Source organism: Medicago sativa, chromosome 4, assembly GCF_051527215.1.
Source record: "Medicago sativa cultivar Bolivia chromosome 4, Bolivia_mono, whole genome shotgun sequence".
NCBI lineage: Eukaryota > Viridiplantae > Streptophyta > Magnoliopsida > Fabales > Fabaceae > Medicago > Medicago sativa.
The window spans coordinates 64942535-64960053 of record NC_140752.1 but is presented as its reverse complement, the minus strand read 5'-3'; the positions used below and the strand labels follow the sequence as shown (position 1 = coordinate 64960053).

Here is a 17519-nt window from a genome sequence, read left to right as displayed (position 1 = left end):
TATATATATATATATATATATATATATATATATATATATATATATATATATCTAACTTATTCCTAATCCTAGTTAACACTCCTATTAGCACTGCAAACCTAATTCTACAGTATTTAGGCGCCAAATAATATCAACCCTTGGATCTAATCTCTTAATGCGCCAATAATTTACAGCCTTACATCTAATCTTGATTATATGCGGCAATCACAACACACATCGGATATTCAAATATTTCCCTCTTTGCAATACGTTTCAAGATGCATTGTACACAGACTTTCCAACTTATGCCGTCAAATTAAAATGGCTTTTGTTTTCCCATGCAATTGTGGTGTACCAAGGTTATGAGCTTTAATGGCATATGATTTCACTGATAGTATAAATATATTCCATTCACTCTATTCTACTCTCATCCTTTCTAAATTCCAATCAGTTACGTTTTGCAATGGCTATGGCTGATATACAGGTTTTGCTTTCATACTACTCCATGACCGGTATGTGCAGCCCTCTTTGTTTAATTTGTGGACATTTTTCAATTTTAACACTCCTATACTGAGATATGTTCATGTTTTCGTAATTCAGAGGATTTGAATCCAAACCCTACGACCGAGTTGGAGAAGATCGTCAATGATCTTCGAATCAAATACCGAACCTATCAAGTTGATCTTGACGTTGAATATGTAAGTATCTAAATGTTTAACATATCCACAAAATATATTGATTTAGTTACTGATTTTGTAAATTTTGCATTTTATGGAATGGTTGTTTTGCCAACCCTGTTTGTCCATGACTTTGGAGACGAACTTGGTCGCTATGCAACGTTCGTGGACCGTAACTACAACGAATTTGAGGTTTTGGTTGAGCGAAACAATGGACAAATTTATCTCACAACAGGTTGGCACGCCCTCAAGGATTTTTTCAACGTCCGTCTTGGATCTTGGGTTTCAATGGTGTATGTTGGTAGGGGCAAGTTTGGGATATATTTGCAGGATAGGTTTGGTGGGAAAATTGCAACCCCCAAGTTTAACCCCCTATGAAATTTGAACTTGAGAGACAGATGCTGCCTTTCCATGAATTTGATGTTCTCCCTTCTCCTTTTGCTCATGACAACTTTAACTTTGAGTTTTCGTATGCGAAGAGATTGACAACTGATGACTATGAATCTGGCAGTGTTGTGAGTGTAGATTTTGCTCTAATTGTTTATTCTGAATTAAATTATTGAGATTTCTTTTTATTAACATACTGTTTTAATTGGATTACAGGAGCTTTCTTATATTGGATTCTGTCAGGCCACATTGGACATTGAAATGACATCTGTGAAGGTTGTGGATGATAATGGCAACATCTGGGGTTGCACTTTGATGTACCGTACTGATGATGGAGGTTCTTTCAAGATTGGAGGTGGCTGGAAAAGGATGGTTCTTGCTCGCAGACTTCGTCAAGGATCGAAAATCTTGCTTGGTGCACCTGTTGCTGGAAAGAATGAAGTGCTTTACCTTCGTGTGATCCGGAAATAGGATTGGATAGTCTGTTGTTTGGACATGATTATGTTATGCTTATTATGTTCTTTAGTTTGTTTTTCCATCCAGTCTAAACTGTGTAATAATGTGGGGTGTTCTCTTTTTATGGGGTTTGTTTGTTCTATTTTATCGTATGTTTTAGCTTGATCAATAAATATTTGTAAGGTATGGTCTCTTATGATTGTTATTATTGAACCTAATTTTGGTGATGGTCCAATGCATACAAACAAATCGTTGTTCTATTTTCCTTTGATGCAACGCTCTTAATCCAGATATTCGTTTAATATTGCGCGCATGCATACTAACAATATGATTCAGATATGATTCAGATAGATCCAGCTTATAGACCTGAACTTGATTAATGAGGAATAGCGTTCATATTTCAAAATTGCAATAGTTGTTTATAACTCTTAATATTTTAGTAAGAGCAAAATCTCAATCTCAACTGATATGGTAGTTATTCTAACCTCTGTAATTAGTGCAGTCAGATTTTTAACCAAGGCATATTTGATATAGTTAACACTGTCAGACATCTTCAATTTTAAATTTTAAAACAAGGCAGATTTGATATAATCAACATAGTTAGTTATCTTCAAATTCATGAACAAGGCATATATGATATAGTATCACCGCAACTATTTAGAATAAGTTGTTACTGTTAGGATGGTTATTCAGTGTCTGCTATGAGTTAAATATGGCCATCAGATTTAGACAAGTATTAAGAGTTTGTGTATCTCATTTTTTTAACAACACGTTCATATCCATAAAATGGCTTCGCAAAGCTCATCATATGGGACGAGACACCTATGATGCACAAACACTGTTTTGAAGCTGTTGATCGAACCTTAAGGGATATTATGCTAGAGCCAAACAACGGGAGAAATGACATTCCTTTTGGTGGTAAGGTCGTTGTTTTAGGTGGTGATTTCCGACAAATTCTCCCCGTCATTCCAAAGGGAACCAGGCAAGATATTGTCCATGCAAGCATCAACTCATCGAAACTATGGCCATATTTTGAGGTATTAACATTGACAAAAAATATGCGACTTATGCATGGTTGTTCACCTGAAGAGGTACAAGAGAGAAAGGCATTCAGTGAATGGGTCTTGGGAATCGACGATGGTTGTATTGGTGATGTATCAGATGAACACATACAATTACGAATCCCACCAGATTTGCTTATTAAAACTGATGGGGATCCTATTTGCTTCTATTGTTGAATCCACTTATCCATCAATACTTCAGAATATGCATGATGAGTCTTTTTTCCAAGATAGAGCCATCTTGACTCCCAAAAATACAATAGTTAATGAGATTAATAATTATGTTTTGTCTCTGATTCCTGGAGGAGAGAAAACATATTTAAGCTGCAATACTCCTGTAGCAGACACTGCATCGGTCAACAGACCGGATGATGTACACACCCCAAGAGTTTTTGAATTCTATTAATTCTTCCGGTCTCCCGAATCACAACATTCTTCCGGTCTCCCGAATCACAACATAACTTTGAAAGTTGGAGTTCTTGTCATGTTGTTGAGAAATTTGGATATCACATCACTCGGTTAATTATTACAAAATGGGCAGATATATACTTGAAGGCAGGGTTATATCAGGTAGCAATATTGGGGAGAAGATGTATATACCAAGACTATCGCTGACGCCGTCTGATACAAGAATTCCTTTCAAATTTCAGCGCAAGCAGTTTCCTATATTTGTCTGCTTTGAGTTTCCTATATTTGTCTGCTTTGCAATGACAATAAACAAAAGTCAAGGGAATCACTTAAGCAAGTTGGTATATATCTCCCACAACCTGTCTTTTCGCATGGGCAGTTATATGTTGCAGTATCACGTGTTACATCAAGGGATGGTCTGAAAATCTTACTGACTGATGACAACGGGGATTGCATCGACACTACTTCAAATGTAGTCTATAAGGAGGTTTTTCAAAATGTTTAAGCATGTGTCGTATTTAGCGTAAGACTATTGTTGCTGTACTGTTTTCCTTTCTTTTTGTAGTGAATAATGTTGCATTTTTATACCTTATAAACTACAAATGACCCGGGCGGTAGCACGGGTAAAAGTTCTAGTATATATATATATATATATATATATATATATATATATATATATATATATATATATATATATATATATATATATATATATAGAAGAAACAATATTTTTGTTTCTTAATGTTCAAAATTAACAGTTGTAAAAAATAAAAAGCTAAACTAAATGGAATAAGTGCAATCATCTAAGTTAGGTCCATTAGAATAGTATAATTAGAATAGTATAAGTGAAAATGAATTCAGGACATACTAAGACATATAGGGCATGGAGGATCAGTGATAATAGTTAGGGGCAAAGCAGATAAACATGTCTCGTGGAATATATGACTGCATGGAAGAATAGCAACTTCTGATAAAACAGTACTACTCAAATCTTCTCTTCCTTGAGAGGAGAATAAATAATGTTGTAGCTCATCTTCTCCATCTTGAATTGAATCTTCCTCTTCCTCTTTATCTTCTAAATCTTTCCCACACAACACACAAGTATAACATGTACTTGTGTTATCAATTCCTATAGGAAAATAATGTCAAGACAAAATATACAAATTATAATTAAAGTGAGTTATTCACTTAAGATGAGTTAGATGCAGAAAAAAATTGATATATGAATACAATGTACCTTCCCATCGAATATGGTGTTTGGGTTTTTCATTTAATGGTTTCTTGTAAACTTGTGGTTTCTGTGAAAGTGTAGGGTTCTCTCTCTCCTTTCCTTTGCCAACATTATCAGAAGAGGGTCCACCCAAAGAACTCTGGATCTTCCTAGGTTGTTCCAGATTCTTTGAAGATGGAACAGTTGTGCAAGAAGATAAATCTTTAGTCTTAGGTTTAGTAGAACCACTACTCTTCTTGATAACCTTTGTTTGAACCTTCTCTACCAAAGACTTGTTAATGCCTTTTTCTTTTGGAGGCTTTGATACTCGAGACTTACCTACACACAACATAGCTAAGAATAAAGTTGAGCCACAATTACTATAGTATTATTTAATTACCATAAAATTAATTAATGGGAGATTATATTTTTACAATTATTGAGTACAAAAAATAATTTTGAAGAAAACAAGTTCACATTAACCCTTTTAAAATCCATTGTGCTCTTGTTTGTCCTCATTTTAAGATATAAATTAATTTTGCCATTAAAAGAAAAATATAAAATATGCGGATTACCTGCAACTCTAAGATTGGATTTCAATCTAGATGCAATTGTTCCTTCATTCTGTTGTTTAGTCTCTTTATTTTTCCGAATTGCTGGAGTAGATGCCATGTCTTACTTCAACCTATATTTTCCTTGCAACTTCAAGGTTACAAGAATATTGTATCTGCAAATAATCATGAAAGTTTTGTAACTATTGTCTATTGTATAAGTATAACCCTCGATATAAAAATTTCAACATGAACAATCTTAAACATATTGTTGATTGTGTTGCATTCATGCTCAAGATTTTCTTTTAGCTATCTCTATATTGATGGGTTAGGCAAGCATATGTCACCAATAGAGTATCATAGATATGTTTTATAATTCAATTATTTTCTACTGATGAGGTGTGCGCTTTTTGCCGTGAAGCGTGCCGAGATACTTTTGGGAAACAGACATGTAAGAGCTTTCCGACTTCAAATATAGGCACAACTTTGTTAATGATGATCTTTTTGATATATGTAGACGGACGGAAATACCTGTGAAGTAGAATGACACGTAGGCTAACAAATGTTGTTTTGGTGTATGGGTGGATAAGAGGGGTTGGGGTCTCCCCGCTTGTGGGATTGGGGAACGTGCTGCTTCAAGCAAAATGGTCAAACATGAGAAATTATGTTCTTACAATAAATATGTTTTCATATCATTTGTGTTTGATACATTGGGCTTCCTAGCACCATATGATGTTAACCTTTTACAAAGAGTTTAAAAGGTCGTGAATAACAACTTTTAACCTCACCTAGGTTTATGATCGTTGTATTCAAGAGAGGGTTAGTTTTGTCGTCCAAAAAACTTATTAATATATAAATTATAAGTGAAATATGAGATAAAGAAACTCTTTTTCAATCCTACAATAAAATCAAAGTCTTTCTTTACAAAAAAAAAAAAAAAAAGAGTTTTATATATTTCTAAGAGTAATAGGAGTATTCAAATTCTGTTTAGCAGAGTGCACAATAAAATATTCTAAAGCCTTAAATTAACAACCAATTTTTTTTTTTTTGAACAAGAAAATTAACAACCAAATTACCCCAACAATAATAGCAATAAAGGCAGTGAAAATACACTAAACTTATACCGTATAAAACTTGTGAGAATAAAAATCAAATGATCACCAACTAATGATTCTAAACAGAGAAAACTACTTATAAACAAAAAGCAACAAAACATATCACACAAAAAGAAGACAAAACTACCCAGAAAACTTACCTAAACAACTAATTTGATGACAGAAAGAACATGTTTAAATTTCAGTCAAAACGGAGAACGTTTACTGAACACACTTTCGTCACCGGAGCCAATTCTTCTGTCTCTTGTCGTCGTAATTCTCTCGCTTTTCTCAGTGCGGCTGCCTATTTATTTACACCACTTGCAACCCTCTCACGTTGCTGGCTACAATCGGTGCTTCTTAAACTAGGGATTTCATCCCTTTTATTGTTTCCACGTGTGGGCTAAAATAAAAGGAAAACCAAGCCCAACACTTAAAGTTAAAACACACCTTTTTAGTTCTTTCTTTTCCTAATTTTTACTTCATTTTTTTCTTTTATTTTAATTTAGTGTATGGTCCCACTTAGATGGACCCACAAAACAAAATAAAAAACGGTTCCTTTATTTTGTTGGTTACAAACTATATTTTATACTATTTATTTAGAGCGGCTTATATTTATATAGAATTTTTTTTGATATTATTAAAAATTTAATTATGCAAGTTATAAATAAGTAATGTTACAAAAACAAATTCTTTTGAACAAAGAAGCGATAGCCCCAAACAAAATCAACAACAAATTAAAAAGATTTAACAAACAAATTCCGGTCATCTTTACAATTGAGGGTTACACTGTACTTTGTAAGAGAATCAATTACCGTCTCCCTGTGACTATTTATCATCATCAGCACACCTTAAACCTATATGAATGTATACGAATGGCAGCAACAATATTCTAACACACGTGCCTAATTGGACAACCATCCTTAATCAAATTGACAGCCACAATTAGGGCTGGCAATGAACCGAGACAACTCGAAAAAAGTTCGGAACTCGATTCGACAATTAGCTCGTTGAACTTGGTTCATGAACCAAATGAGCTGAACTTGAGCTAAAAATTAAGTTCGTTAATTAAATGAGCTGAACTTGAACTATATATAGTTCGACTCGTTTGGTTCACGAGTTGGCTCGATTATATATATGATACATTTTTAATATGTACACTATCAATAGTTTTTTTATATAGGATGGAAGTGGTAGACACTACTACAAAATACCCCCTTTAATAGCACTCATTTTGGCTCTTAATAGCGCTTCTCAAGCGCTAAGAAAGCCCCCGCTATAATAGGTCAGGAGCCTCTAATAGCGCTTTCCAAACGCTATTAAATAGCAATACGTTAATAGCGCTTTCAGAAAAGCGCTAATATAGCCTTATTCTAGTGCTATTAAAGTAGCCTTTCTAACAGCTGTTTCTTAGCACTTTCTGAGAAGCGCTATCGTAGGCTTTTTACTCAAACAGGGGGTTTCTTAGCGTTTTATTGTAAGCGCTAATAAAAGTTGTTTTTTTTTTAAATCCTGTAACCAAAAATGCTATAATTAAATGCTATAATAAAATACTGAAATATGAATATAGCAAATTACATTCATGATAATTTCATTACAAATTGATCATAAACTTAATTATGAATGTCATAATACTAGTCAATCCACAATTGCCAATAAAAAAAAAGCTCCTAAAAGCAGCCACGGTTACCACCAAAAAATCACCTAAATTTTAGAGGACTCGTGACAAGCTATATAGTCCAGCACAACCAATTAAGATTTACCTTTTGATGTTCATCGACCAATTTAACATGATTCAATTGCCATGCCACAAATGTCCCTATTGCTTCACCAACAGTCGCGACATCGCCTTCTTCAACAGGTATAGGCCACAAAGCTTTCCTCTCAATAGCAACATCAATCCTAACCTTGACATATCCGGGTGGTAATTTCTTGTTGTGTAAAACATCACTACCCGTGTTATATAATTTTCCATGAGCAACCAAACGTCGACATGGGGATGATAAGTAAATTTCAATAGACGAAATACCCTAAACCAATAGTGAATGAACATATACGTTATTAGGATTATGAAACAAAATACACTCCATTACAATTTAACATTTTATAAAGAAAACATTTACCTTCGGAATGGCGTCAAGTGCAAGAGGGCTGCAAGAATCTTTGACACTAGTTTCTATCCTTTGAACCAAATCTTGTGGTTGTGGCGTCTCTCCACCATCTTTATGTTTTTGTCTCTCTCCAACATCTCTTTTTTGTTGTCTTTCTTCAACATCTCTGTTTTTGTCAGGAATAGTTAGTTTGAGTTTATTGGTAACTAATATTACTAGTTAAAATTTGGTTCTAACACCCAACTGTGAAAGGGGCCAGCATATCATGTTTCTTGAACCTGAAATAGTCAAAGTATTTCAGCAAGTTTATACATAGTAATCATATCAAGCTTAAACTTCATTAATTTTTTATTCTTTTCTATTTGAAAAATAAATAAACTTCATGCATGGACCCTCCACTAGAATTGTTTTTCCTTGACCTTTGGTTATTTAAAGTTGTTACAAAACTCAAAAGAGAAATCTAAAGAGAAGAGAAAGGAATCGGATAATGTATCCAATTACATTCGTGAATGAATCTGAATTATAAACCCAAGTCTAAAGGGGTGGTTGTTACAAACATTAAATTATCCCATTGGATAATAAAAGAGTATTTATACCTCTGCTATAATACAATTAGCATGTTGGAAATCTCAACATAAGAAGAGAGTGATAAAATTTAGCGTCATAGTTTATCATAGAAAATAGTGGTTGTCTTATCAAGTTCAAAGGTGCCAATTTAGATAAGTTCAAGATAGTGCTATGTTCAGATTTAGGCATTTAATCAATAACAGAACTCGACATTTCGAAATTTCAAATTTAGGAATTAATCAGTGTCATGAACTTGTCAAATAAACATCGTGTCAGAAACTGGCATTGCCATTTAAACACAAAAAACACATTCAAACTAAATAGAGTTACAAGATTATTATCACCCATTCAGTTTTTTCTTCGAAAAGTCCAAGAAGTTAAAACAAAGACGAACCATGTCAATCTTAAAACAAGCAACTAGTTACATTTTGTAATTCAATGGATCATCTTTTAGTTACTATCACCTTTTTAAGGACACTCTCTCTTCAACAACTAACAAGTCCCTCAACTAAAATAAGAAAGAAAATAGATAATAATTTGTCAAACCATCTCCAATTCATGTGGTTCTTGCTCTCTTCAATTTCTTTTTATTTATTTTTTAAATACACACATTATAAGTAGTATTGTAAACTCAAATACTAACAACGAAGATTCAAATAAGTTGTTGAGGTATTTAAAGTAACTTCTCAAACAAACAAATCAAAGGAGACTCAATCTACAAATAAATATGGGTTGTAATATAACATTATGACCTAAATTGATTCATGTAGCTGACCTCAATTAGTGGGATAAGCCTTGATTGTTGTTGTTGTATCAATAAACAAAGAAAGAAAATATCAAAGAAATCCATTCAATTAGTTATACGTACATGTTTATTTGTCCATTCAATTGGCACTTAATGAAAACATTACAAAAACTAGCTTAAAATTAGGCGTGGCTTTTCTCTACATACACAGAATCCTGCGAGCAAATGGGGCATAAACTCATGAAATAAAGAAACAAGCAAATGGGTAAATCAAATACTTCAAAAAACTACACAAACAATATATACAACAATAATAAAAAAAGACACAATAATTATTATTCTGATCTGAAAAACTTAAAAACTATCAACAGTAGTACCAGTGTTCAAATAAGAAAGATGTTTAATACCTTTTTTTTGGAACAATGAATCACCACCACTCGTTGCCGCTGTTGCCATGCTTTCCAATTTGTCGGCGGAAACCCTACATCTTAGGAAAAGGAACAAAAACGAAATTACAAATGAAGAACTATAGAGAACACAAGTGAGAAGACGATAGAAAGCATATTCATAAGAAAACAAGTGGACCTACCTTCACCATCGTAGTCACCGTCGCGGTCATCGTCCTCCTTCACGAACTCATGGGTCATCGCCGTAGTTGAATCTCAGGGATCTGTTAAAGATTCGTTCAACATGGGGAGCAATGAAGAGAGGAAGGTTGTTAGGGTTCAGGTGAGTTCAACAGGGAAAAGAAGAAGGAAGAATGGAGAAAAGGGTTTATGGGGGAAGATGAAAGAGATGAGGGTTTTTGGGTTTCTCAGATTTAGAGTATGAAAGAAGAGAAAGAGGAGTGATTCTCAAAAACTATAACTCAGTGAAATTAAATAATATGCGTGTTTTTATATTATTTTTTTAATTTGCCAAAAGTCCTAACATAGCGTTTTGACAAAGCGCTAACAAAGGTAGTAGGCTATCATAGCATTTTACAAAAAGCGCTAATAAAGGCTGTAGGTTTCTTAGCATTTTTCTTAAAGCGCTATTATACCTGTTTTTTTTAAGGCCTATAATAGCGCCCGATAAAAAACGTTATTATACCTCTATATTTGAGTTTTTTAATAGCATTTTTCTAAAAGCGCTATTAAACCAGTGCTATTAAAGGTCAAAATTAAGTTCGTTAATTAAATGAGCTGAACTTGAACTATATATAGTTCGACTCGTTTGGTTCACGGGTTGGCTCGATTATATATATGATACATTTTTAATATGTACACTATCAATAGTTTTTTTATATAGGATGGAAGTGGTAGAAGAGTTAATCTATTATATAAGTTGTTTTAAAGGAATTACCAGTACTATTTTGAATAACAAATATAAAAATAAACAAAAAGAATAACTCATAAGCTATAAATGATATTTTTGAAGGAACTATGAATGATATGTATATATAATAATTGATAAGATGGTACGAATATGAAAACGTATTATCAACCATGAAATGAAAAGGAAAGATTACAAATAACAAATCAAATACAAGAGATAGTGTATTATCTAGCTAGACTCTTATTCTCGTTGTTTAAGCATTAACCAACAATTAGTAATAGTCCCACATCGAGCGTATATAAGAAAGTAAGAGGAAGCTTTGGCTATAAAATATGAGCCTTGAGTGAACTTACTGGTAGTCATAGATTGTGTTGATTCAACCCGTGTTACAATTATGAAATGCAGGGATGTCAATTGCAATTGTCATAAGAATATTAGTGCAATTTTTTCATAGTATTTTAGTGCAATTTTATCATAGTGTTTTAGGGTCAGGTGCACAATTTGGTTACATTTAAGCAGAATCTAACGAACTGAACCTACCGAGTTGAGTCGAGTTGCTCGTAAACTTAAAACGAGCCGAACTCGAGCTTAAAAAAAGGTTCGTTTCGAACTCGAGTCGAGTTTCGAGCCGAACCAATTCTAATCGAGTCGAGCCGAGCTCAGACAGGTTCGGTTCGACTCGACTCATTTCCAGCCCTAGCCACAATTGAGTCGGACTCAATATAAATGTGACATAATCCTCTGTATAAAGCAATAGTCAAACCTTTTTTATCGCCCATAATTCAGTTGAGGTAATAGTGAGGTGTATAAGCTCTCAGCAAAACCCACGACAAACTCATTGTCGAAATTGCAAACTACTCCGTTGTAAGCTCCGTTAAGACCATTGTCCGTCACATTACTGTCGTAGTTCACTTTCATCCACCCATGCAGAAGAGAATTCCAACAAATTCCATTTGTACTACTTGCTAACATGTTGGCTGACATATTTTGAGGAAGAATTTGTACATTTTCCAACTCATTTTCCTCTTGAGTTTCACCTTGTAAGTAATGGCCGAATTATCATTCGAAGAATTAATAAAACAAATGTTGGAATATTTTATTATTTAATTATATTCCAATATCATTATGTGGGCAAATATCGTAATAATAATTATATTAGCTATTTATCAATTGTGAGCCTTAATTGATTAGTGATCAAATTAAGTATAAGGCTATTAGATTTCTAATTAGATAATTAATTAAATATTTAATTAGTTGATATGGACTCAATGAGTGGATGTCCGGATGACCCATTAACGGAATAATGGAAAACCTTAATGGCCATCCAATATAAAAGAGGTTATAGTCCCCATACACCGTACACGGCAAAACTCTCTCTTCTCCCTGTCTGAAGAGAACTTGAGGCATAAAGGTACCGATTGAGGAAGAACCAAATCAGCCGCCGCTAACCGTGTTGATGTTTATGTTTGTTTCAGATCACCTTCTCTTTGGTTATCATTCTTGATGAGAGGGCTGCTATGAAAGCTTCATCCAGGTATTCCTAATACTCTAATTCTTAATATGCTTGATAAATCAAACATGTCGTAGATCCTATCATGATCATGTTCAATATTTTATTTGCTTCCGCTATTGATTCATATTCGTTGAACATGGTTTATGAAATCTGTTTTTATTAAGACCTAAATTTCCAACAAGTGGTATCAGAGCGGTCGTCATGTTTGATTTATTGGGATTTTCGTTAACCCTATTTTTGATTTTCGGGCTTTTGGTTTTCTCCCATTTGTTTGAACCCTAGTTTTTCAATTAGAAGCTTTGATGTTGATATCAATTTGCGATTACGGCTTATGTTTGTTTCTTTTTTTGGCTGTTGTCGTTCAATCTCTTTATACGTGTTTCGATGTTGATTATAACATGCAAAAATTTTGGTCATATGCATATATGATTCATCTGGTGCCGATACTATATTGCGTTTTCAAATTTCTAAACAAATCAAATTGATTGATATCATTCCTTTTTTTTATTGCTGCGCCATGCCATTCAGTATTTGTATATTGTGCTTGCAATTGAATTGTTAATTTGGTTTCAAAATCTTGCAATCGAAAGGATGTAGCAAATAAAGTCTGTTCCCTTGTATGTTGTCAATAAAGAGATGCTACATTAAGTTTTTTTCTTTATTTTATAATAATGATATTTGGGGCTATAACGACTCTAGTGAATCCAGCTGAACATATGTGCATAACGTTTTATTTTCTCCATTAAGATTTGATTGCAGTTGAGCTTTGGGAGAATTCATAGATGAATCATTTTTTTTTGTTTTGTTCGTCTGACCACTCATGAACGATATATGATAATACAGTCTTGATTATTATATATGATAATTTTTGTTTTGGTGATAAAATCTCTTTTATCAATTTAGTTTTAAAATTAAAAATGCTAAAGGATAAGGATAATTTCCCCTTTACGGTCAATGAAGGATTATGGTTCTACATGACATTTATGTACGAGACTGTTGATTGAACATATTTGAAACGTGTCTCACACTTCATACGGCCTGGTAATTTAATTTTTTAATCAATTTTTTTGGTAAAAAATATTTTTTTCAAATATTTTTATCATATCTTAGAGCTTAATTTCTACAAGAATTTGGTTTTGATTCACATAGATTCAGTACTTAAAAGTTTATTTTGAGATATTAGGCAATTTTTGATATATATTTGGTCATCATATATCATTTGTGAAAATTTATTGTCTCTTTTGAATAGTGTTTGAAAACACATCTCAAAATATTTTTTAAACTAATTTGGTAGTACATAAAGTAAGGATTAAATTCTTTAATTTTGGAAAATATTAATTCTAGTTTTGCTTATTTGTTTATAGACATATAAAGTTTGATTTCTTTATTTAGGAAATCATTTCTTTAAAAGAATCATTTGGTACTTGTGTGAATCAATTGTAGCATGAATACTTTTGGTATATAAGATTCAATTTTCTTCTGTTTCAAAATTGAATATTTGTCTTATAGCATGATTATGATGTTAGAGTTTATTGTTATTAAGTTTTCTACAATAATATTTTGTCTTATCATGCATTTTGAATATATTTCATGCTATGTTTGTTGTTGGTTTTATGCAATATATGTAAATTATTGTCATACACACATTGGTGTGATTTGTGACTTGCATCTTCTTTCAAATTCGTGAGTTTATCTTCACACTTAAGTATTGTCATACACACATTGGTGTGATTTGTGACTTTCATCTTCTTTCAAATTCGTGAATTTGTCTTCACACTTAAGGGTTGTCGAGTGACCTTATGGTTACTTAGCAACATAATGAATTAATTCAGCCTACATTATGTCGGTAGTGCCTTGTAAATTTAAGACCATTCCCATTTAATTTGCTGTGAAATGTCTAGTAATTGCGGTTGTTTTGGTTGAAACAACATGTTGCCAAAGTAACCTCTGTTGCGTAGATTTGATTCAACTGAACTTACAAAAGACGTAGTTAAATTATCCATGTGAGTTGTCGTCGGCCCTAAGGTAGGCACAACTTGACCGGATAGTTGCATACATATGGTAGTAAATGTGTGGTGATTATAAAGTAATTTTCCATGTGAATAATAGGATACCCGAAGGTGACTATTATTTGACAGGATTTATCACCCCATTTAATATATATTAAAATTGTCTAGTAAAATTAGTTGAGTCAGTTGAAACAATAATGTTGCCCAAGTAAACTCTGTTGTGTAAATTGATTTCAATTAAGCTTACCAAAGATGTAGTGTAAAATTATTCATGCGAGTTGTTGTTCGGCCCCAAGGAAGGCGCAACTTGGCCGGATAATTATGCACTTGCGAGAGTAAATATGTGGTGATTATAACCTAATTATCCATGTGGGTAATAGGATGCCCAAAGGTGACTATTATTTGACAGGACTTATCACCAATGTTTGATCATTGCATTGAGAGTACCGCTTGCAGTTAATTCTTAGCAATCCAAAGATTGTGTTTTAATGGTGCGCTTGGTATCTTGTTAAGGTCTTTTATTTACAAATAAAGAAGCATGTTTCTTTAATATTTTACTGGCATGTGTGATAATGTTGTGCGAGTGTAAACTTATTTATATATTTAAGAGTTTACATTCCACAAATATTATGATAAACATATGACAATTATAAGAATTTATTCTTTGTCAAAGTAAATTGTCATTGTTTGATCAATGATGTAAAATACCGCTAGCAATTGATATTATTGTTTAAAGACTTAATATTGATGGTGCACTAGGTATTTTGGTGAGTACTTTGGCTACTCTTGTTCTCTTTAAGTTAATATAGTTTATGTATCTGTTAATTTGAGTTGAAATTTTATTTTTCAACTCTTAAAAGTTTTAACTTTTAGAAATTTTAGAATAATATTAATATTGTTCTTGGATCTTGACCTTAGATAAGGGTGGTGAAACTCACATTCTCTCACAAAATTCAGCACCTAATATGAGAATCAAGTTTGATAAGTGAGTATACACCAAATCTCATAGGTCATATGTGATCATAAAGATAGAATATCATATGTATTAGAGGTGTTATTTAAAATGACAAATTTTTTGTCATATTTTCTTTGCTTAAACTAAGGTGCTTTTAAAGCAATATAGAGAAAGACAAGCTCTCATTGAAGAGTGGGTATTTCATTAAGGTTATTAGGCAAAGAAAACGTTAGGAGCACATTATGTAAATATTTGCTGAGAAACTATAATTTCGACTATCAGGTGACTTGTTCGAAAATTCAGCATTGAATACTCTCTTTGCATAGTTAAGTTTATAACTGTTAAAGTTAGAAATGATCCTTGGAAAGATCAATTCATAAAGTGTGCAAATAAAGAAAAGATAAAGCAAGAGAAGATAAAATAGTGTTCATTCAGAAAATACCTCAAAAGATAAGGGCAAATGAAGAATGGTAATCTTGACTGACTTATGTCCAATGATGTTGAAAGATATGTCAATTAAGAATGGACAAAGTCGATAAAGATTTCTTTATTCATTTTTAAACCAATTTTAGATTGTCATTACTAGCATATTTTTGTATTTAAAAGACAATTTGGTGAATCATTATTTGAATTAATTTGTTTTAATTTCTCTTTGAAGAAATCAAGATATTTAGAGTTTTATTTTCAAATGATGATTCAATGTGTTTTTAAGTTCAATTATTAGAGTCAATTTAGTTATGACTTATGACATTCTATATTGTTTAAGGTTTTGAATACTATTAGTTTTTTGTCCCACAAATTAAGAAAATTTTGAGACATAAATTGTTAAGTTTCCTTGAGGATATTGAGTTTGGAGAGAGATATTGTAATAAGAACAAAATTGAATGAGGAAGAATTAGTTCTAAACTAATTCATATAGTTACTATTATTATAGTATATTTGGATCCTTATCAGGACATTACTGTTCTTCCTCTCCATCAAGTTAAGAAGTTAATTCACATATAGATCAAACTCAACACCCTCAAGAACTAGGGATTCTAGTGTCATTGAGAATTGACTGAAAAGAGAAATTCTATTTAGTTTAACTGAAAGACTCTACTAGGACAGTCATGATACTAGTTTGCTTATTATAATTTTGGAGCTGCATAAGATGGATTTCAATTTAGTGTTTCTTAATGGTGCCATTAATGATACAATATGGTGCAACTGAATAAAGCTTTTGTGTCAATTGATACAAAGTAGATGATTTGCAAAGTCATGCAATCCACTTTTAAGTTAAGAAATTTGTCTCTTTAGTGTTACCACAAATTCTCATAAAGTAATTGTCTCATTTGATTTTGAGATAATATTAAGGAGAATTGTGGATTTAGTAAGCTCAGTGGGAGTAAAATTATATTTTGAGTTTAATATGTCAATTTTATTTTATTTAGTCAACAAAGATATATATTAGTTATGCAAAACCAAGAAAATCTCTAACGAAAGTTTAGCGATGAAAGATCTTGGGGACACTTCTTTTGTATCAAGTTTTAGATACTTAGAGATTACCCTCAAGGTATCCTTCAGATGTCACAAAAGATTTATATCAATAAGTTGGAAATAAATTGACATATAAGTTATGAGTGACCTTAATCACTGAAAGAGACTTTTCAGTCTCAAATATTGCCCATTAGAAAATTTATGAATTCGAAAATTAAGTATTTTCCTTTGCTTTGGCAATAGATATTTTTTTTATGTATAACCTTATTTATATGCATTTGGAAATAGCATATATAATTAGATTGTTTGACAGATATTTAAGCAATTCAAAAAGTTTGAATTGTTGAAAAGGCAACCATAAAGAGAACAAAAGAGCTTATGCTCAAATCAGGGATCTGACAATTAGGAGATCATTTGTGTGTCAGACTCTGGCTTTTGGATGTCTGTATATAATAGACATCCTAACTCAGGAAATGACTATAAATATTTATGTCACTTTGTTGCATATAGTTAAAAGTATTGAAAGACCATTCAAGTTATATAGTGACATAATCAAGTCGTATAGTTATTTAACAACAAAATTTATAAGGTTCATTACCTTATAAAATATTGTTGTTAAATGATAGAACATGTAGAGACAAACTTTATGCTAGCTATACCACTAATCAAAGACATGACACATAAGGTCTTTCATATGGTTGTTGTCATTAAGGATGTCTCGGGTTAGTGGGAGTCTCTTTTATTTTATGTTCTATACTTTTGTTTTGGTATTGATACAGACTTTATGTTATGATTTTATGCAGAAATAAAGTTCATGAGGTTATTTTGTTATAACCATTCTGTATCATTTTGTGCAAATATTGAATTTGCAAACTTCGGTTTGATCTCACTAAAGCTTTAAGTTGGACCAGTTGGAAATAGACATGATTTAGAGATCACATTACATGAAATTTCCATGTCACTCATCCATATTGATCTATGTCACCAAGTGCATTGATATGGT

At 32.3% G+C, this 17519-nt stretch overlaps 1 protein-coding gene, 1 long non-coding RNA gene and 1 pseudogene across 2 annotated transcripts; 1 reads left to right on the top strand and 2 right to left on the bottom strand.

Annotated features, from left to right (window-relative positions):
* Nucleotides 1-442: 442 nt before the first annotated feature.
* LOC146930762 (uncharacterized) lies at nt 443-3473 on the top strand (annotated as a pseudogene).
* Nucleotides 3474-3776: 303 nt separating this feature from the next.
* Nucleotides 3777-6189, bottom strand: LOC146930761 (uncharacterized). The gene is made up of 4 exons (XM_085708315.1): nt 5985-6189; nt 4754-4905; nt 4206-4517; nt 3777-4097 (listed from the first exon to the last, which is right to left on the bottom strand). Exons 2-4 carry the CDS (start codon nt 4848-4850, stop codon nt 3826-3828), a joined length of 681 nt encoding a protein of 226 aa, XP_085564441.1. The 5' UTR covers nt 4851-4905; nt 5985-6189; the 3' UTR covers nt 3777-3825.
* A 1185-nt stretch (nt 6190-7374) lies between these two features.
* LOC146930760 (uncharacterized) lies at nt 7375-8096 on the bottom strand. The gene is made up of 2 exons (XR_015008353.1): nt 7947-8096; nt 7375-7853 (listed from the first exon to the last, which is right to left on the bottom strand). It is a non-coding gene; the product is annotated as an uncharacterized LOC146930760 (long non-coding RNA).
* Nucleotides 8097-17519: the final 9423 nt, after the last annotated feature.

Excerpts from the sequence above, each read along its gene's own strand:
- LOC146930761 (XM_085708315.1), bottom strand. The coding sequence starts at position 4,850 with ATGGCATCTACTCCAGCAATTCGGAAAAATAAAGAGACTAAACAACAG. Across the intron at positions 4,518-4,753 it reads ATCCAATCTTAGAGTTGCAG|GTAAGTCTCGAGTATCAAAG; the intron begins GTAATCCGCATA and ends TGTTGTGTGTAG. Across the intron at positions 4,098-4,205 it reads ACACCATATTCGATGGGAAG|GAATTGATAACACAAGTACA; the intron begins GTACATTGTATT and ends ATTTTCCTATAG.